The sequence below is a fragment of the Ambystoma mexicanum genome, chromosome 12, assembly GCF_040938575.1.
Source record: "Ambystoma mexicanum isolate Mex_15411 chromosome 12, UKY_AmexF1_1, whole genome shotgun sequence".
Lineage (NCBI taxonomy): Eukaryota > Metazoa > Chordata > Amphibia > Caudata > Ambystomatidae > Ambystoma > Ambystoma mexicanum.
The window spans coordinates 27,972,162-27,993,591 of record NC_090936.1 but is presented as its reverse complement, the minus strand read 5'-3'; the positions used below and the strand labels follow the sequence as shown (position 1 = coordinate 27,993,591).

At 45.4% G+C, this 21,430-nt stretch overlaps 1 protein-coding gene across 3 annotated transcripts in view; it reads right to left on the bottom strand.

Moving 5' to 3' along the window:
• Window positions 1-21,430, bottom strand: part of PLXNB2 (plexin B2) — a 775,326-nt gene that overhangs the window by 275,239 nt on the left and 478,657 nt on the right. For all 3 annotated transcript variants that reach the window (XM_069627846.1, XM_069627845.1, XM_069627847.1), the window contains 2 exons: window positions 20,448-20,574; window positions 2,980-3,133 (listed from right to left, as the gene is read on the bottom strand). In XM_069627846.1, the coding sequence (XP_069483947.1) occupies window positions 2,980-3,133; window positions 20,448-20,574 (281 nt within the window). The remainder of the gene's footprint in view (window positions 1-2,979; window positions 3,134-20,447; window positions 20,575-21,430) is intronic.

The window sequence follows — 21,430 nt, the reverse complement described above, 5'->3', positions numbered from 1 at the left end:
TAATTTTATCCTCTGACAGCTTTTGGCACATACTGCCTATTTTCGCTGGGTTGCCCTTTGGGCTCCCCCTTTTAACTTTCTCTGGAAAAACTTGTGAGAACCACAGTTCCCAAGGAAAGAAATATTGTATGCTCTCAACTTTATTTAGGTGAGACTAGCTCACCCCACCTTATGTGGAGTGTTGGAGAGATATAATATATTCTCCTTCTCATTTTAACTGTAACTTTTCTGGTACAGGGACAACCTTACCTTTAATGGCTGGTTGCAGTGAACTTTTTACTAATTCTGTGTACGTTTACCGCATACTGTTTCCACAGCAGGATCTCTGGTCGCTGTAAATCGTCTCAACTGGTTTTCATCTTCCTCTTCGGTTTCAGGTCCAGTGGTCGACTACCTTTTCAGCTTCCAGGATCAGACTTTTATGCAGGAACCCAGCCGATCAAACAGTCCTGCAATATTCAAACCTGGGGGGTTGGCAGTCTTTTCAGGACAGCCAGCCTCCCAGTTTGAACTGGATTCTCGCAGGCAGGCTGAAAGAAAGGGCTGCAGAGATTTGGACCCCTCCCTCTCTTCCTGCCTTCACAGACACTCTGGAGCCAGGTCGGGCTTGACCGAGGTCTCCCGCCGAAGATAGAAATCACACAAATTACTTCCCATGTAAAGGCACCCATGGGTGCTCATTTTACCAAAATGGCCCAGTCTTCTTTTTTTGCCATTTGAGCGTTCCTTGTCCTTTCTTGCATCTTCCCCTGCCCTCTGGGAGAGTCCTTTGTGTGATTTGTATCTTCAGCAGGAGACCTCGGTCAAGACCACCGCGGCTCCAGATTGTCTATGAAGGCAGGAAGCGAGGAGAAGTCCAAAACTCTGCAGCCCTTTGTCTTCCAGCCTAACTGCAAAAATCCAGTTCGAACTGGGAGGCTGGCTGTCCTTAAAGGACTGCCAACCTCCCAAGCTTGAATGTTGCAAGTCTGTTTGATTGGCCGGTTACCTGCATAAAAGTCTGATCCTATAAGCTGAAGAGGTAGTTTACCACTGGACCTGAATCCGAAGAGGGAGATGAAGAAAACCGGCTGAGATTTACAGCAACCGGAGATCCTGCAGTGTAACCAGAGCCTGCTGTTACCCTTTGTGAGAAACATGAAGTCGTCTCACCCGTTAGTCCCCGGGGATTTGTCATCCAGGTGGCCAGGACACGGCCATTGCTATTGGATCCAGTTCCTGGGGGTGGACCAGTGAGTGAGGATCACCTGGATGGTGGGGGCGGGGGTTCTTCCAGGAGTGGAGGTGGGACACCGAAGGGTGAGACGCAGTAACCCCTTCCTTATGACACCTTTGGCTCATTCTGCCCAGTTGGATACTTAGAAATTCCACCCCCTGCCCCTTTCCAACATGAACATGTTCTCACACTTTGAGCAACAACAGACTTCTACCAGAGCCATTTACCAGTCATGTCCCAACACAAGGGTCAGGCAGAGTCGGGTAATTGCCGACAACTGCACACACCTGACTGCCCTTTCCCTTCCCCACTGGGATAAAAGGTGCAGCACAAGAGCAAACTTTGAGCAAGGCCGAACGCACGAGGAAGCAGCCATTCCTGGACGGCAGTTCAAACGGAGGAGAAAAGCGGCGGGACCTGAAAGGACGTCAAGGAGGGAGTTGCCCTTGCCCTTTTCAACCCAGACCAGCAAAGCCTCAGATGAAAGAAACAAGACCGGGAATCACAGATGGTGAGTGGTGTGACGGATGTCAGCAGTACATGTAACCTCCCACACTGATTGCCAGGGCGGGGAGACGTGGTTGCCATTGTGGTACTATACTCTACTCCAGCGGCAAAAGAAACACCACTGAGTTCAGTACAGCCGGTGAGTCGGAAAAACCTGATAGTGGGCCGGACTGTGTTAGACTGAAGGTTGCAGTGGCAACATTAAGAAGATTAACAAAGAAATGTTTTTTGTGAACGAACTTGGTACCAGAGATAGAGTGGTCCCGGCGCCAAGTGGGTGCTCATTCGAAGGTCTTTGGCTGCTACCCCTCTCCTGAACAAGGAAGGTATTGAACAGAAAATAGTGAAACTACAAGTACCAAGAGGCCATAGAGAAGGCAGCCGGCGTAAGGTGTCAAGGTAGGCATACAAGGGTCAAGCAAACCCCTTGTACAATCAAAAGCCCTTAGCATGTTGTGTAAATTGTGAACTGAGGAAAGTGTGACCCCGAACTGTGGAAAGTGTTAAGCCAATTATTGCGACATGCCTGACTTTTCATCACAGTACTAGAGTGGTGTTGGCAATAGGAAATCTGCACTGCTCCTAGTTGCCTCTACTTCTTCTCAGTACTTAAAGGGACATTACTGGTGATCATAGAATAAGTGACAATATCCCATGAAGGCTAAGGGTGGGGAGGGTAGGTCAACATCAGAAAAAGGGGGATACCATGTCTTCAGGTACCCTCTCTCCAATCCCCAAGGACCCTCCAACTCAGGTGATTCTCCCATGCTTGTCCACCCCCAAAGTCGGGATCCCAAAAAAACAATGTCCTTTCCCAGGCCTCATAAACAGAAGATTCCTGCGGCATAGACGTGAGAGCACCTTCAGGTTTCTCACATACGACACTTGTCCAGTGTTTCCACAGAGTTGCATTTTTGCCCTTGATCCTCAACCTGACACTTTGCTAGTCATGAACCATCAAATCTACAGTGTTTTGGGCGGCCAAACAAAGGGTGTCAACTACACAGACCAACTCGTTAGCCTGACAACAAATTGTAACACAGAAAGCGATCATAACTTTTTAATAACATTTCAATAGTGCTTAAGTAGATCTGCCACATCTGTCCTACTTCCAAAATCGAATTTCAAGGAGGCATTTTGGCAAGTATTAAATGGAGGAATGACTAAGAAGCACACATACAGCCAATGTGAGTTCATAGCTACTAGATGCATGGATCTTAATCATTAGCGATATAAGTCAAAGTGTTTCATTTTACCTTCTCCTGTTTTCGTGGGCTCGAGGATTTCTGGTGGATTACAGGAAATACTTCCATCATCTTCCAGGTGTGCGGGCTCATTTGTGTCACCGAACTCGCACATGAGCTTATCCTCATCAGTTAAATGAATCGGAGGACTCACAGTCATTGTAACCTGCAATGAAATCAGTATCTTGAGAGGAGACAATCGGGCCGACCATACAATGGGAATATAAGCATGAACAACACTTTGAGGTCATGCAAGGTTGAACATCAACATTCTGGTGCACTTTACGATTGCGCTACGAACATGCAGAATGACATGACATTTCCTTGGTACAAAAACTAGAGAATCATAATGCAGCAACATCTATCTGAATTCTATTTAATAACAATGACAATATTATTTTAACTCCTCGATTCTGGAGGCAAAACAAAGAACTTGGGTATGTTTCTCATGCTTTAAATTGAATCCTTTGAGTACTTTACCAATCAAGACAGAGCACAATTTTGCTTATCCAATAAATTTACTGGCACTGAAAGCTAAAGGTTATGTTAAAGAAATAAAATCCCAACACCACAAATATATGGCAAACAACCCCAATTTATAAGTAACTGTATTGTTAGGAGGGATTTTCAGAACTAATACTGTGTGGGGGCTCTGGGAAGCCAAGCCAGTGCATGAGAAAGGGATTTTCACATTTGGTCGTAACAAACTCTCTCAGGATAGCGTAGACTGAGCAACAAGGCAGATTTATGAGATAGGGGGTTGGTATGTACAATGAACATGTCGATAGTCAGGAAATAGAGGTCCACATAGGAGTATGAAAATAAACTATTTAATAGGGAAAACAACACATGCAGGTAAAACTTAAGGCTACAACTATTACAAACGCTCCTATACACACAAATAAAAACACAGTAAGTAGCCAAACTGGGAAATACACAACACTTTACAATAATGCACAATTATCAGAAATACCGTCAAGCAATATCACAACTGTTGCAAGTTACGCGGGGAGAAGAAAAGTGGTTAACCATTAATGAACAATATACATTACAATTATAAGGCAGTTCCCATAATACAATGTCCACAGCCAAGTAGCTGATACAGCTTTTAGGAAGTCTTAAATGTCTCCTTGAAACTAGACTTGGCCTAAGCCAATACCATCATTAATAAAGGAGAATTTAGAGTAGAATAGTTTCTCCAAAACATGGAGGTAGTCTACCAATTCCTACACTCTTGGGGGTGTCCCCAGGGAGGAATCCTAGGTCAAAGCTCATCTGGCCTTGGCCAGTAAGGGTAGTGTTAGGGAGTGTACTTTAAGCTCATACAATATCTCTTGGTTTGGAAGGGGGGCCATAATCGTGTGTACACACCAAGCCCCCAAACTCAGATTCTTAAAATAGTAAATCAGAAACACTTGGGGCACTTCCCCAGCTGTCCCGTTGCAGGAGATCCAGAGTTCGCAGGTGCAGTGGCTCAAGGAGTGCCTACATTGGGTCCAGCTAAGCAGCAGTTCTCATCCTTGAAGCAGAGGCAGCTCGAGAAGAGCTTCAACTGGACAGGACAGATGAGGGTGGACAATGACCACTGCTACTCCCACGATAGAACAACCCCCAGCACACTGCAGGCAAAGTGGAGCGGTGAAGAAATCCTGGTCAGAGCTTAGATGGCTCGGTTTGTGGACACTGTGAAACACAAGCCCTAGAGAGCAGCTGCTGCAAGGAATGAAGCTCCTGGGCCGGATGCTGAAGATGTGCTGAGTCCCTAGCTCCAACTCGAGGCAGTTGCTGCTGCAGCAGACATAACTCTTTTATAGAAGGGTCAGTCACCAGAAGGATCCGGAGACACTCACTGTGCCAGGTGGCAGGACCGCATTGCAGGACAGGGTTAGGCCCATCAGGCTATGGGTAGAAGGCACCGAACAAGAACGTATTGGTTCGCTGTAGATGAAGCAGGGTATCCCCACTGGATGGCTTGGGTAATGCTGGTTCCTCCTACTGCAGTCATCCAGGTCTTCTCTACGCTATGTTCTTTTCAGATTCTTGGCTCCTGTGGGTGACCTACTGAATGGACCCAAACCACGGATTAGCAACTGCCACAGTATTTGCACCATTCAAGCAGGTAGTGTCTGTGCAGTCATGAACAGCCAGCTGCCTCACATCTGCCCAGCAACAGACATCCCCTGGAAACATCTGGATTGGGGCCAGGCAGTCCCAATCCCAGTTTTAACCAGTTGCAGTCACACAAATCACTGACCCAGAATCTAGAGCTGGATCCTAGAAAATGCCTCTCCTTATTTGGGGTCTTCTGGTCCGAGAGGTCATGTAGAAAGCAAAAAAGCAAGATAGCCAAAGGATAGGTCTTTAAACGCACAGATGTGTCATTTTGAGTATATGGTACTGAAAACGTCATCACTTACAAAAGATGTTGCACATTAGTGCACTGGAAAGTTGTAAAACATGGTTCACTGCCACCAGCCTGCACTAAACATCAGAAAGGCATTAAAAAAGTTACCAGACAGAAAAAAGGTGAAAGATATAGGAAAACACAAATGGGAAATAAACCTTACCTGCACTGGCAGACTTGAGAACTGACCAGCCCCCGAAAAAAGTGCGTTTAGTAGGTGAGTGAGGCTAAAAAGGCCTCACTCATCGCAAAAGCAGCCAGAATGCCTAAACAGATGGGTGGAGGGTTCCATTGAAATCAATGGAGAGAAAGCAGACATAAAATTGCATCAAAAAAGTAAAATAAAGAAAACAGGGTGTAGTAAAAAAGAATCACCTTACAAAATGTTGTAAAAAGGCCGAAACATATCAAATAGAAAAAATGCAAAAGTCTTTCTTTTGTGTCGCCACAAAAACTGCTGTATTTTAGCACGATAAATTGCTAAATTGTGTTTTCTTTGCCAAATGTAAGGGTGTCGAAGAAGGAAGCTGACACGCTGATACAAGGGTGGCATGTTTCTGGTTGTAGAGTGATGGTAAAAGATCAGTCACTGTCCCCATTTGTAAGACAGGTTTCCATGCTTCAAACTAAAACCAAAAGATCTGTCAGAATTTCAGTCCAAACTACTAAACAACTAAAACTAGTATAATCCAACAGAAAGTTCCTTCTCCAGGGGAATGACTCCCTTCTGCTGCTATACGGATGGTGTTCCCAAAATATCCTCCCGTAAACAAATGCCAGGGGGAATCCCTTCCCATGGCTGTTAGTTCCAGCACTTTGTACAGTCAACTTTCTGTACCAGGAGAATGGTTCCCTGGCGTCTCTTCAGTGTACTTGAAAGGATTCTGTTTTCTCACCAGGAGAAGGGCGTTATTCTCCTGGTGAGAAAAGTTATTTTGGTTTTATCTCAACACTCTTCATTAGATCAGCAAAGTCCCAAGTTCTTCTTACATTGGGGTCCCAAACCCTTCTCTAGTGGTCAGTGGGCTAATCTCCATCACTGATACCAGGATGGTTTCCTCGAATGCTTGACTCTTCTGTTGGGGTCCCAGACACTTTTCTGGTGGTCAGTGTGCATAGCTCTGCAACTGGTATGAGGAAGATTTCTTAGGAGGCAATCTTCGCCTTGCTGTGGGTTAAAGACCCTTGGTGGCCCTCTGATAGGCCCTATGCTTGCCCAGGCCTGAATCTGAGACCCCTCTATTCCCCCCACGTCCCTACCGGTCCACCCGTGCTTCCTGTTACCTTCTGGGCCTTGCATGCACAGCGCTGGTCTCTCTGGGGACTGGGGGCCGTCTCCTTCCCGCAGCAGTCTACCTCGTTACTGCTTATATGGCGGCTCTGCGTGTTGTGTTACTCCTTAGAGCCTCAGCATCGTTCAGGGACCGCACAGTTCACCTGCTGCTGGAGGTTGTGCCACTCCCTTGCCCGTTTCCCCCTGGGTTCGGTCCTGCCCACGCAGGACCTGTCACAGACTCCCTCAGCCACTTGCCGGCATCCTGTGCAGAGCCCTCTCTTCAGGTCGAGTGCGGAATTCGAAACTCCCGGGCTCTCTCCGACAAGGCAGAGCCCTACTTCTCGTTCCACTATATACAGCTTACTCTGCCCCAGCATAACGTCAACACCTTTTGTCAACGGCTCTTTGGTATTCCTCATACCTCTTGTGAGCCACCTCGTCTCAGTACTAGCACAGTCCGTGTTCCTCATGTTTTCTGTGCTCTTCTTCGTTCCAGTATTCTCTGTCTTGGCTGTACCCCATGCACTACAGAAATACATTGGTTACTCTCAATGTAATGGTTTGAAATGGAGGGGGAGGGGGCTAAGACATGTGGGGGTGTGATGTTGTACAACGGGTTGTACCCAAGGTGGTCGCCCTTATCCTCCAGAGCAATAGGCCCTCCCTCTGAGGTTCTCCCGCATTAAACCACCACTAGGGGTGCTATTGGGTAGTGGACAGACCCCGTAGCCTCATTGGAAAGACTACCCCTTGGGGAGAAGTGACGATACCTGCCGAATCGTCACTCAAAGTATGTTGGGTGAAAGTGGGACAAAAAGGAAAATAGCCTCATACATTTTTATTTTTAAAGCAGAACAAAATTTACAAAAGTGCATTAAGATAAGAGTGAAAGGGGGTTGAAGCGAAGGCATGAGAGTGATGGCATGCGACAGGTGCATGCCAGACTTTATTTTTAAATGAATCGGAAGATGAACCTCACCACCCCGTAACAAATTAAAAATAAAACACAGCAAATAATATGCCTTGCTTTTGAGCTAAATAGTTTTGATAACACAAAGGAAAATATGGGGGTCTGCATTCAAGATCCACCACATGCAATCCAGTTTGACGATTGCTCCAAAAACATATATATATATTTCTTTTTTTTTTTAAAACGGTTTTGTGGGCGAGTTCATGTCAAAACTAGTGCAGAGAAGCCACCAGACTGTCGCATGCGCTTTAAAAGTGATAATTACCTTGGCCTGCATCACAACTGAAGCACCATCAGAGAAAGAGTCTTTTCTTCATGATGAAACTTGTAAATGCAAAACTAATTAGGATGGTGGCATCCTTCTGCCTCTTCCTTCCCACACTCCAAACTCCAGCCTGTCAGGACCGATTGTATATGTAGCTTCTTTAGAGCGAGTTTCCATCAAACCTTGAAATTGTTTAGCAACTAGCCTGATGGTTATTTTTCCTACGAGGTGGGACCTTTTTGCTGTTTTTTTGTACTTTTAGATGTTTACAGTGAATTCATACTTGCTAACTATTATTAGCCCCCTAACTTTTCAGAATTGTAAATTCTTTAGCATTTCCTACGAGGAAGCATTTCATCTCAAGCAAGTAACCAAACTGTGAGCCAAGGGAAGCACTGGCAAGCTTTGACTCACCACAGTCTGATTAACCATGTCATGGTGTGGCAGAAGTGTGGGTACGCTCTCCAAGATCACACATACTCCTCAATTCATGGGCCTGTCTGTTATGTGTTCACATAGAGGTGTGAAAAGTTACTTAAATAGTAAACTGTTAGGTAGTTTTACTACAGCCCACCTATGGTAGGACTGTAGAAGACTCACTCCTAGCTGTACAGGGCCCCAATTCTTAGGTTTGGCCTGAACTACCCAAAAGATTTGGTGCTATTAGTATAGGAGGGAGAAGGCTGTAGTTGAGTTGAAAGACCTTTGAACACACTTAGTCAAGGAAACATGCAGTGTAGTATATATAAATATGGTTATTATATGTACTAGGACAATGTTAAAATCACTAAAGCTTAGGTAAGTACAGACTGTTCACACAGATAGATATATACAAAGAGAATTGCTGTGGCAACACTTAGTTCAATAGTAGACCTTTAGATGATAAACGGGTAAGTATAGAGTAGCTTCAGATTATCAAATCATTCATCAACCAACATTTACTGAAATAGCAATACTGGTATGATGAAGAACGACAAGGTCCCCACGGTAATACGACATCAGCTCCGGTTTGGGTGTCTGGCCTCGGCAGCTAGAGGACAAACTTTTGGCGGGAGCAGACAGAATCAGACACAAGGATGCCCAGCAGAAGATCTTCATGGCACTTGGTTGTGGAGGCTTGACACAGGCTTTGTAGCAGTGAGGGTTGTGACCCGGCAGACTTTCTTCCTTCTTTCAGTCCCCGACTCTTCTAAGGGGACTTCTATGATCGAGATGGAGTCTCTGTAGGCCCAGACAGAATTTGGCAGCCGGCACTGCGTCCGACGAGTTCTGCACCGCAGCAGTGCCAGGGGTCCCAGGGTATTTAGGTATTGCAGGCCTAGAAGGTTGCAGCACTACATGGGATGGCTCAAAAAGCAGAAGTCGTTTGTTCTGGATCTTCTCTGTCGCACAGTAGAGCGGTATGGAGCAGCAGCAGTGACTTAGTCGGCTTTGGCCATCGCTTGAGGTAGCTGCAGACTTTCTTCTTCTTTGGAATGATCTTCCAGTGGTCGAATCTGGCTTCAGCATCAAGACCCTTGCCTTTTATGCAGGAACCCAGCCAATCAGCACGCATGCAACTTTCAGACTTTGGGTGGTGGCTGTCCCATGGAGACAGCCAGGAACCCAGTCAGAAGTAGATCTAAGCAGACATTCTGGAGGACAAAAACCAGTGTCCTCCCAGCGTCCTGTCCTCCCAGACACAGTGGCGTTTCCGGGCGGGCTTCTCAATGGGAGCCTCTCAAAAACAAAGGAGTGAGCAGGACTTCCCTCATGCAGGTTAGCCAAGGAAGGCTCAAGAAGGGCAAGCCATCGTGAGTTGGCACAAAAAGGAGATGGGCACCATTTTATGTCACTGGTGACCCTTGTGTCCATTACCGCAGCTGCGAAAACAGCCTGCCTGTAAAACCCACAAATGTCGGTAGAAAATATGTTTCCATGTCTTAAAATCGTGGCAAATATTGCTGTGAATAAAATATTTTGCGGCAAAAATGCTGTGGGTTTTGCCGCCACAATCATGTAAAGGATGCGGGGGACACCCCCGCACCCCTGGATCCATTATACCATTTAAGGGGAGCGGGGGACACCCCGGCAGCCCCTGCTCCCCTTACATGGTATAATGGGGTACACCTTTACCGGGTCAAACCACAGCTTTTTTCCCCGCAATCTTTTTACCGGTGACATTTTTGCCACGATTTTATTACCAGATACCGAAAATATCCACTGCAAGCAGCCACTCGGATGTGCCACTATAACTAGAAAGTTACAGGAGTAGTGGGTAAAGGGATTCAATGTGTCCCTTCTGCACTCCACATTAGGTGGGGTGTGCTGATGCCTCAAAGGAAAAGCATAGGTAGGATATAAACATATCTCCCCATCCTGGTAACAGAATGTTATCACAGGAATATAAAAGAACCCCAAGGAAGGGAGCTCAAGGAGCTCCCAGCAACACTGCACAAAAGATGCTGTGTGCTGCAATAGAAAAATACAGATGCCTCAAAAAAGATGGAGGAAAGCAGACCAAAAATGGTTCCTAGAGTCACAAGTTATAACCATTACTCAGGGCTACCTTCCCCAAGTTCCAAGTATCACTTCCAAATGCAAAAGCACCTTGAGGCCCCTGCCTCAAGTCAGTAAATACTTCAGATCTTAGGGTTCCCTTCCCCAAAACTCAGCCCCGGCATCACAAAATTATCCTTGATCTTTGTGTAGGGTCCTTTGTCACACTTGCGCCCTCCTTTTACTGTTGGTCTTCAAGGAATGTAGTTTTGACACAATTTAGTATTCAATAAGCCTCTCTTTGGCTCGAGGTTAAAGTTCCATTGATTTTAGAATGTAGCATATGAGGGTTTTACTTGAATTTAAACCTTCATTTAATTTCAATGTTAAAGTTCCAATGATTTCAATTTCATACATTTTAGGATTGAGCAAATGGTTGGTTTTCACTTTAGAGTTCAACATACTGTGGTTTTAAAGTTTAATTAATTTTTGAACTCAAGATATAACAGTTCTACTTCTTGGTAGAATTTCCATTCAGTTTGGTATTCAATAAAGGTGTGTTTCAATCATAACACTTTCAGTTCAACTCGTGGTTTAAGAATGCTTCTGTTTGCTTTAATTTTAGAACCCAGCCCTCAGAAACTTTCGAAAACATGTTTCCTGAAACACACGACCAGTCCCATACAAAGTATTAATTTAGAATGCAAGAGTTCAAACGTTTGTGCACTGGGTTTGTTACTTGATAGAAACTCACTGGTCGCGTTCACAGCTTTCCCAGCAGCACGGATCGTACAGTCTTCTGTGTGTGATGTCGGGCTTCCACCTCCTGCCCCTCAGGCACTCCCTGTGGTGAACCCCTGACACAGGGGAACAAGCATCTTGACCACAAGGAAAAGGGACAGCTTATCCACACGGGAGCTTCACAATGTTCGGTTTGTTCCACGGAGCCCTGTTACTGCGCCATGCTTCCATAGATCGCCTCTCTGCTGACCTCAGCATCTCGGCATGTTTTCCAACTAAAGTTCCCTGCTTCTTACACTGGCCTTCCTGCCGCTTCTCCTGTTGCTCTCCCAGTGGCTCTCTTTGTTGGTGGGCTGGTATTCTTTTATACACCTGCAGCCCCTTGATAGGCAACAGGTGTGGATGTCCAATCAGCCCTCCCTGACCATACAATTAAAGGGACATGCCTGACCTTCACTGTTCTTAACAGGCATCTTACTTGTCCCAGTACCAGAGTGGTAAAAGAGTGTAGTCTTCATTGCTCTTAGTCACCTCTTTTTTGTCTCGGTGCTGTCAGAGTTTACATGTGGGGAAGCAAGGGGTCTGACTTGCAATAACCTATATGGTTGTCAGTAGGAAAAGGGGATGCACTGTCTCGCCCAAGGGCTCCCCACTCCCACTCCCCTATGACCCTCCACCCATGTGATCCTCCATCGCTTCTCTGCCCCCATGGACGGGATCCAAAAGCGATGGCCTTTTTCTGGCCACCTGTGCAGAGGACCCTAGAGGTTTTGCAGTGAGAATACACTCACGTTTATTACAGCTGCTAGCAGTAAGCACTCAAATAATCATGAAAAACAAATGATACTGGGTCAGTCACATTGAGGGCCCAAAGGAAAAACTGTTTTTGTTATTGTATATGGTTTTAAACCATAACATTCATTTACTTAAAAAAACAAGGATGCTAAAGCGCTTTAATTCTAGGGATCGAGCAAAGCACAGCCTAACACACTCATAACTGTAATATGTATATTGTTTTCATTTGTCTAAATGCAGCTGCAGAGAAGGTAATATTGTTTAAGGTGCAATGTTTGTACTTTCTGTATGCATTTCCCTCTATTTGAATATCTTTTTGGCATGGTTTTAGAAGAGTACTTTCCTTTTTTCAATCGTTGAAAAGGCAGCAAATAAGCATCTTGTGATTTCTATATAGAAACCATGCCACACGTTTGGTTTAAAGCATGCATGTGTGCAAATGAACATACATACCTCTACTTATTGACCTTCCACTGCAGGTGCAATCAGGAGCATTTGGCCGGTCTGCGTCAGATGATCCCATTGAAGTCAATGTGAGCAAAAGCATTTTTTTAGTTATGCTAAAGGGGTTCTCTGGTGGGTTAATACATTCAAGTCTGTATAAGACATGGTGCATTGGGAGGGGGAAAATGTCCAAAGGAGGGCGGGGCCCAACACGCTCCAAAAGAGGGCGAGTTGGGAGGTATGCACTGATCCTCAACTGCTATAAATGAATCTTTTTACCTGATTTATAGTGTTTCATGGGAGCACTCCATTGCATGGTTATGCCTCGACCTCCGGCGCTTGGCCACCCATTTTTGAGACAGATGTTCCCTGGCGATCAAAGTTAATTGAGGCAGTCTGTACTCAAGGCACTATAGGGAGGCTCCCAAGTCTTATTACCTCCAAGCAAGAGGGCTATTCGTCCCATAAGTAGCCATCAAATTCCTGGCTCACTGTTTGTGCTCTTGTGCAGCACAGGTGGGAAGGGGTGTAAAGTGGGCTTTCAGGTCACAGGTTCCAATTCAACATTGGGAGTTTGGATGTTGACAAACTGTTCAGAGTGATCTTTTAGGGCAATCAGAAAGGGCCTTTTGATTCCACACTAACTGCTCATGTAGGCATTTAAGAGTTCACAGGTGTTTTGCATCATCTCCTCTTTTCCTCTAGTCCAACCTGTAAGGGAGGCATGGCATCCCAAGTATGACAATTACACAAAAGGTACAATTTATAAAACCCTTTATTAAAGTTTCAATTGGATTGGAGAAACTCCTACTTTGCCCTATAGCTAAGGTGGGGTGTCTAGTCAAATGATCGAATATAAAGGGTCGACGGGTCAAGGGATCGACACCAAAGGGTCGACAGGTCAAAGGATCGAATATTTTATTTTTCACATTTTTTTTGTGTGAAAAAAGTGGTTTTTAGCAAAAAAATGGGGGTTGGGGGGAAACCCCCCTCCCAAAAAAAAATGTGAAAAAAAAAAGTGATCCTTTGACCCGTCGACCCTTTGGTGTCGATCCTTTGACCTCTCGACCCTTTTACTGTCGATCCTTTGACCTAGAACCCTAAGGTGGGAGTAGTCTCGACCATCAAATAATAAATAAAACAGTCCTAATTGAGTCTGTCAAATCAAAATGGGCTATACTAACAAAAACCTAATGCCTGCCCCATATCTTGAACAATAAGTGTGAAAAGGACAATATGTATGCAAAGGAAAGTCAGTGTTCAAATATAAAGAAGAAATGTGGCTGAACCAGCTCTCCTCCGCACGTCGGACACCACAGAGTAAGGCGGTCCTTGTAGGCAAGTTGACACACACTGGCTAAGGTTCTTTACACAAAGGCAGTTCAAGACGTGGATCGAGGCCCGCCAGGCCTTCCACGTTAAACACAGTTCACCAAAATGTTCACGTTGATGCCCCTCTGTCAGGCTCAGACTTCTTATAGCAAAAGTTCACATCGGTCTCCCTCAGTCAGACTCCAACCACTCAAAGCAAAACACTTGCAGGGGTTCCCTTCCCTAAGCTTAATTCACTTCCTTTAGGGGTTCCCTTCCCCCAACTTATTACACCTTCGGTCTCCCCCAGTCGGGCTCGGACCGTTTCCTGATGTGGAAGACTTTCGCAGGTGTGTGGCTTTTTTCTACAGACCTCTGCAGGACCACTTCGACTTTCCAGCTTTCAACTCGCACTCCTGTTATTTGCCCCAGTGCTTCCTGGTCTGGGTAGTTCACTGTATTATGCACCAAAGTTCAACGCTCACCTTTTTACTCTCCCCTTTTCTCGGGGGTCCTTTTCAATCACCTCGCTTTTACAGTTCATTCACTTTATCGCTAGAAACTTTTCACCTTTCACTGAGACTTTCGAGTGGGCTACTTCCTTTCGCCGGACCACTCAGTTACTCTGTATCGCTGACTTTAAAGCCATCTTTACTTCAAGGTTCATTCGTAGGTCTGTCTTTCTTTGCGTCGCATCCATACATGTGCAGCCTTCAATTGTGGGATATTATGTTGCCACTACAATCTTTCTTTAACACACACCAGTCTCTCATGTCGCTTGCCAACTCACCAGCCGTGTGAGTTTCTTTCTTGCTTTTACCGTCTTCCAGTTTACGAGTCAAGATTAGTACCATTTGTCTTGGCCTCGCCTCCCCAACTCTGCCGTTCACCCGGGAGGGTCGCTAGTGTCCTTGAAACACAATGCAGCCTTCTTGTTTGGGATTAAGCCTTCTCCACATGTCTTTCGTGGCCTTTTGGAGGCCACAACCAACTCTAGGGAATTTCTGGGATTCTCCACCAGTGGCTCTTGTCCCTCGGTCTGTTGCTCTGCTCCAGTAGGTTCGCCTTCGCCCGGGAAGTGCTGCTCTTACTCGTGTTCCACCTTGCTCAGAGTGTGTCTGTATGTTCTGTCTTTTATCTGTGTGAGGAGAGCTAATTGGTGTCGGATGTATGCACTTAGAGTCAAGTGCCTGACTTTGCCTGACCCAATTAGCAGGACATGTCCAATGCGACGTGTAAGAGTTAGCATTATTGCTCTCAGTAGCAATCTTCATTGTCCCAGTGTTTGTGTGGGATGGGTTAGAGGGGGAGTTGGGTCACCGGAGAATCATATGAAATAGGAGGGAGCATGGGGATGGGAAAGGGAGGAATGCCGCGTCTCATCACCGGCTGCCTCACCCACACTTGCCGAAGACCCCTCACCAGGTGATCCTCCAATACTGGTCCACCTCAGGGTCTGGATCCATTTAGCACCTGTGAAAGTGCAGTGCCGATGCTGAAGGCTAGAAGATTATTATTTTATTTTTTTAAACCTATCTTTTGATCCTGCCACTATATTCGGCGACAGGGAACACTGAATACAGACTCACTCTCCCTGAATTGCCATCAAATATAAGTTTGATTTTTCTACTTTTTAAAAATGCCTTGTATTCTTTTTCAAAGGCCTTGCAGTTTTACAACTGCTCATTTCGATGTTAACCTTGGCGGCAGGCGGATCCTGCCGGTAAAGGCGCTGCCCCTTAAGTTAAGGGCCGGAGCGAACACCTCATGCATCCTGGACAACCTCTGAAGCTATTTCTCTGTAAGTGGGTTACTACTTGCCCCCACCTCCCTCACATATAACATGTTCGATTAAATGCAGGTAAACAACAGGACCTCCTTCAAAAGAAATCAATTATAAAGCATAAACATTACACATTTGCAAACGGTCTTCAATCAGCATTACAGCGAATGTTAAAATGACTGAGGCTAATAAAACTTAAACAGCTTGGCCAATGCACTTTATTTACTGAACCTATTTGAGCATTAAATACTAAAATGTATTTGACAAATTAATATATTCATGCAAATTGTTTACAAATGACCCCAAGGCAAAAAAGAGCCTCAATTGACAACTTTATGAATTGTACACAATATTATAATTTCCTTTGCCTTGAGGCAATTCCAAACGTTGATGCAATTGCCAGTGCAGCCGTCGTTTATGCAAAAGAGAGCTGCGCTTGCTAGGATGAAACATTTCGCCTAATTAATTATTTCCAATTGTTGAATCATGAGCAAATCTCCTAAAAGCTAGTATATATCAAAGGAACAGGCATATACAACGTAACCATCATATTCCCATAGAGACGGTCAACGGAGGAATTGGAGGAAACCTATAGAATTGTAGCCGGTTAACCGAGGACTAGAGCAATGCTCCAGTGGTCTATGTTGTCATTTGGAACCGTGAGGTGAAAAGATCTGTGCAAGTGATGATGCGCCACGATAGTTTGTGTACGGCCCCATCAGTGTACCCTTTCCACCCTATGCACTGGCTCTATGCACCAGCAGTACAGGACGTGGGGTCACCTTGCACCCCCAACAAGAAACCAGAGTAAGGTGCCTGCTGCACTCCAGCTCCTCCCTCTATTGTCAGTCTCTTTCATGCTTCACACCACCCAAGACTGGATGTATTTCTCTGCTGCGAAGTCACACCAGTGGAATATGACTTCCGTCTAGCCAAGCTCTATCCGTGTAGTGTCACTGAAGTGCAAGGTGGAGACTTAGGAGGGTGTGAGAGGGGTGAATACAGTTAGAATTACTTTTCAGTAAGTGTATCTAGTGAATAAAGAAGTAGAACTAGGTAAGTAATTAATACTTTGAGAACGAATAGGTTGAAAATAAAGAAGTTCAACACACCATACAAACGGTTATAAATAAGGCACAAGCCTCAACAAGTCCTCCCCTAGCTTGAAAAGAGAAGGTACCCAGTGCTCTTAGAGTCACAGGTCTGAATAAACGTATTTTCAGGAGGCTAGGAGTCTCTTTTGGAGAATTGAACAAGTGTTGGCTTTGCCAACAAGTAGTTGTAAGTGTTTCAAAGTTTAATAAAACAAGTGGAAAGTCTTGAACACGCCTTCTCCCAATCTAGCCACCTTAGGGGAGACCTAGGGGAGGATGCCAGGCCACACCACCACTGTTCAAGGCTAGGCAAGGGAGACATTGGCCTAGGACTTTAAATGAGAACCCTATGGAGAAGGGTGGGGCAAAACAGTTCCGTTTACTCATCCATGTACTCCAATTCACTTACGGACCACCAAAGGAATTCTGAAATAGTAGTACCTATTGCCTTCATGCCCTGGTTCAGTTGGAGGTAGCCCACGGTTGTGGGTGCAGGGGGCACTTCAAGCTTTGGGTTATTGGGTTTGGCTAGTTCGCAGTCCGAGCTCTGATGGACCAGATATGGATTCTGTACGCCCAGGACACCCATAATGCTGGACCCCTCTCCGGTCCCAACCTCAGAGGACTTCCAGAATGTGATACAGGTGGCGAACAGCGATGGCCACTTGAAGAAAATGGTAGAAGGCAGAAAGAGACCCCCATGGTGAAAAAGAAAATGGTCCTGTAAAGCACCTCTTTGTGGTGGAGGGATACAACTTCAAGGAAAAGCTTCTTGTCCCATAAGCTAAATATCTGCAGAGTTCCAAGGCTCAACTCGGGACAGCGACCGCTGGAGTAAAGTAGCCAGGATCACAGGATGGTTCCGGGACTGCTCAGAGTGCTCCCAACAGCTGGATCTTCGAGCAGAGGTCAGGATTGGCTGTTCCCACTGATCCAGTGTTTGAAGCACAGATGAAGGTCATCAGGAGATCTGCACAGATAGGGCTTCTCCGGCCAAGCAACGAAAGGTCTTTTGGCGATCTTCCAATGACAAGTCTATAGAAGACTGCTCTCATTCATAGGGGTCCTGGCCCAAATGATGATCTGAATTACAGCTGCAGGAGTCCCCCTTTCTGAGTTGCACCAAGCACACCAATGACAAGGACCTGCACCAGTCAAACAGGCAGAAACAGACCCACCTGGCATGGATGTAGACTGGCCCGACCACATGAAGCCGCCACTTTGCATGCAAAAGCTAGAACTTTCCCCTGGAAAGGGCTTACCATATATGGAAAGTCCAACTACAAGTTGGCCAAAGGACAAATGAACATCTCATAGCACTGCCATTTTAGAGTATATGGTGCTCTAATTGGCATTTACTAGTGAAATGCAAAAATGCACAAATGTATCTGCTGTTGCCAGCCCATCCTGGACACATCATGCAAGTAACCACAGAGTTACCAAAAACAAAGGTACAGGAGACAAACTGTCCCAACCACACTTCACAGAAGGTGTTGTGTGCAGGACAACTAAACAAAGAACTTTACTATGGAGAAGAGGGACTGAGCCGTGTCCGAAAACGGATGAGTTTAGCGAGTAAAGTGGAGAAAAAAAGCTTCACTTACCTCCAAAAGTCAGGAAAAGTTCAACACAATAGCAAAAAGTAGAATGTCTCACTGAGGTATATGGAGGGAATGAAGCAAAAAGAAAAATCTTCCCTATTCACAATCGTACTATTGAGGATGTCTAAATACCCCCATATGCGAAGCTCAAAATGAAGCACCATTAACATACACAAATAAAGGCTCCAACTCAACACCAAACAGCACCAACAATGAATACCAAAATAATCATCATTGTACAGCCTGTGTTGATTCCAAGGATGTCATCACTTCTTTCCCGGGGGTGGGAGGGTTCCTCCCCATATGTGGCCAGGGCACTGCAGCCGCTAACTGACCCTGACCCTGGGGGAGGCTATTTGAGGGGGGGGACCACCTGAGGGGAGGTAGCTCTCGGGAAGACTTGATGGCATCAACTGAGGAAACCACATATTCTCCTTTTTATTTAAAGGCTGCTTCCCCAGTTCCCCATGCCTTAATGGCATGTTGTTACACTCATTACCCACCTCAGTACAAGGTTTGTGTCTTTAATCTCCAAACTCCTCCCACTTGGGAGAATATGAAGGCCACTGACACGAGGAAGAGGTAGGGACGATTACCCCCCCCCCCGCACCCCCAGAAGTCCATCTCCATGACTTATCTAAAACCCAACTTGTTATTCAAATAGCTGAGAGCCCTTTTACCAACTGTACATATAGGTCACCAACCCTACCCTCTAAAACTACTTAAGACACTTCCTCAGACTCTATCTGTAAATCATCACAAATTAACTTCCCTTTTTCTAATGCTGGAAGTACTGCGAGGAAGAGGGGCCGAGTAATGAAGATCACAAAAGACTGGGAACACACTGTGCTCTAGTTGTTCTGAGCGCATTTTGGGAGGCGGGACATTTAAACTAGGAAATCAGCAGGTGAGAGAGATGCCCGCAGAACTCTTGTCTGCTCGGTGCTGACCGAGAGACTGCCAGGTAGAGGGAAGATTGAGAGGAACTAAGGCAGTCAGGTAAGCTGCGGGAATGCCAGAGCAGGAAGGACGGCTTCCCTGGCTTGCAGCCATACCAGAGAGCAGCTTCTGTGCTACTGGAGCCCAGGGGAATGTACAGAGCCCCGAGAAGGTTTGAAACAGCAAGGCCGAGGCAGCAAAATTGAAGGGAGCAAGTGGGACGCCGACAACCGGCTTTAAGCCCACCACGGGAGTGCAATTCCTGCTACATTAACCCAGTGAGACTGCATAAGGGTGGAGGGGGCACCGGGGCATACCGAAAATGGTACCAAAAGGAAACACAAGTAAATAACATGAAAGAGAGAACGAAGGGTGCCATAGGTCTTAAAGAAACAGAACAGTACAATAACAAGAGACTGTCAAGATTGCAAGTGTGTGTAGTATGCATATGGAAAGCCCTAGCAGGAGAGTATGCCATGCATTTCGAGTTACGAGTATATGAAACCAAGTATATGAGAACAAGGGTTTTGCAAGTAAAGAAAGTCCTGGCAAGGGAGTATACCAGGCATTACAAGTGTATGAGAACAAGTATATAAGAATAAGTGGTTTGCATACAGATAAAGCCCTGGCAGGAGAGGCATACCAGGCATTTTCAGGTAAGACATGTTTACATATAAGACACGCCCTGGCAACAATGTGTGCCAGGCAAGATGAACCTGAACAATATATGAAATAGATTACATGAGAAAATCCTGACAAAGATATAACAAGAGATAACCAAGGAGTGAGAGAGAAACATATCAAGGAGTGGAAGAAGCCTGGCAGGAGAGTACACCAGGCAGTCCACTAAGGTTCAGATTGTCAATCCAGTTACTCTGTATACTAATTCTGTTGATTCAAAGAAACTCAAGGAACTGCTATTGAGTGAAGAGAAATCCAGGGGCAGGGAATTACCCTTTGGAACGGTGAACCGTATCTACCTGGAACCTTTGTGTTGGACTTCAACATTTCTTCTTTTGAAAATGTGCACATTTTTCAACTACAGAGACATTTCCCTTTCACGTTAGATTTGATTTTAGAATGTGAGGGTCAGAATAGGACGTTGGAAACATAACCTGCTGTTTTTGACATCTGGGCAAAGGACAGACATGTTAGTTTTGTTTTGATGGGCAAAATACCTCTTGAGCAGTGACAGAAAGGGTATTTTGAAAACCCCTTTTTTTGTTACCAAATGTCTATGGCCAAAATCATGAACCCACTGTGTCAGAGTTCCATTCCTGACCCCTCACAAGTCTTAATATTAAAAGACACACACACACACACACATATACAGTAGAATGGTCACAGTAGCAGACAAGTCATAAGAAGGGTTTTTGTACCTGCTTCAGATATTTGCGGCTCATACTTGGCACGGTGAAGCTGGCTATTGTCATGCACGCATTGCCAGGACTCCACAGCCAATGGTTCTTCTCATCCGCTCTTGCGCAGTCAGTCTTTCTTGTGCACCTAGAAGACGTAGGATTATTTTAAGTACAGCTCTTAACCCATTATGCATACCGGAGCAAATGAACAAATATCTATTTGCAAATAAAAGTATGGTATCATGTAAAATAAGGAGTGTGTTCAACATTAATCAAAGGGAACCCATTTTAAATTATTAAGATTATATGCAGTCCTACCAATCATAGCTTTGTATTACACCCATCACCTTTACCTGGGCATTATTTTAAGTGATACATTTAATTTCGCGATTATCCAAGTTTCTATTGTGTGAACCAGACAGAAGACACTGCGTCAGTGTAGCAGAAGATAAGGGTTCACATTCAACAAGGATGGTTCAAGTCCCAGGTCATGTGATCAGTTTTGACTAATCAGCGTTGTGCCACATAAGCCTCATGGCCACATGGCTTTCTCGGACAGATAGTCTAAGGGAAAAGATGCCAAGGACAATTCCTGGTTAGACCCTTGACCATTCAGCGGTCAAGTAGGGTGCCATCATGAACCAGACCCCACATATAATCACTACCCTAAAGCAAACAACCCACTCAACTCACTTGCACTCCACACAGACGCACTGCTAATCCCAGCGACCCAACACATTCCACTCCCCATCTACCCACAGTCGTTTTACTCAGCAGATAGTACATCTCGTTCTCTCATCAACACACATCACGGTTACCGACGCAGGCGGCATCTCAACATGCAAAGTGGACAATCTTCATCAAATATGCATTGCTCCCCCAAATCCTTATCCCACAGCTGAAGCATACAAGAAATTAACTGCACACAGGTCTAAAGGAGGCCTTGCGGTCATTCATATGTACTCCGGCCTTGCAGGCCAAAAGGAACCCTTAATTTCCTC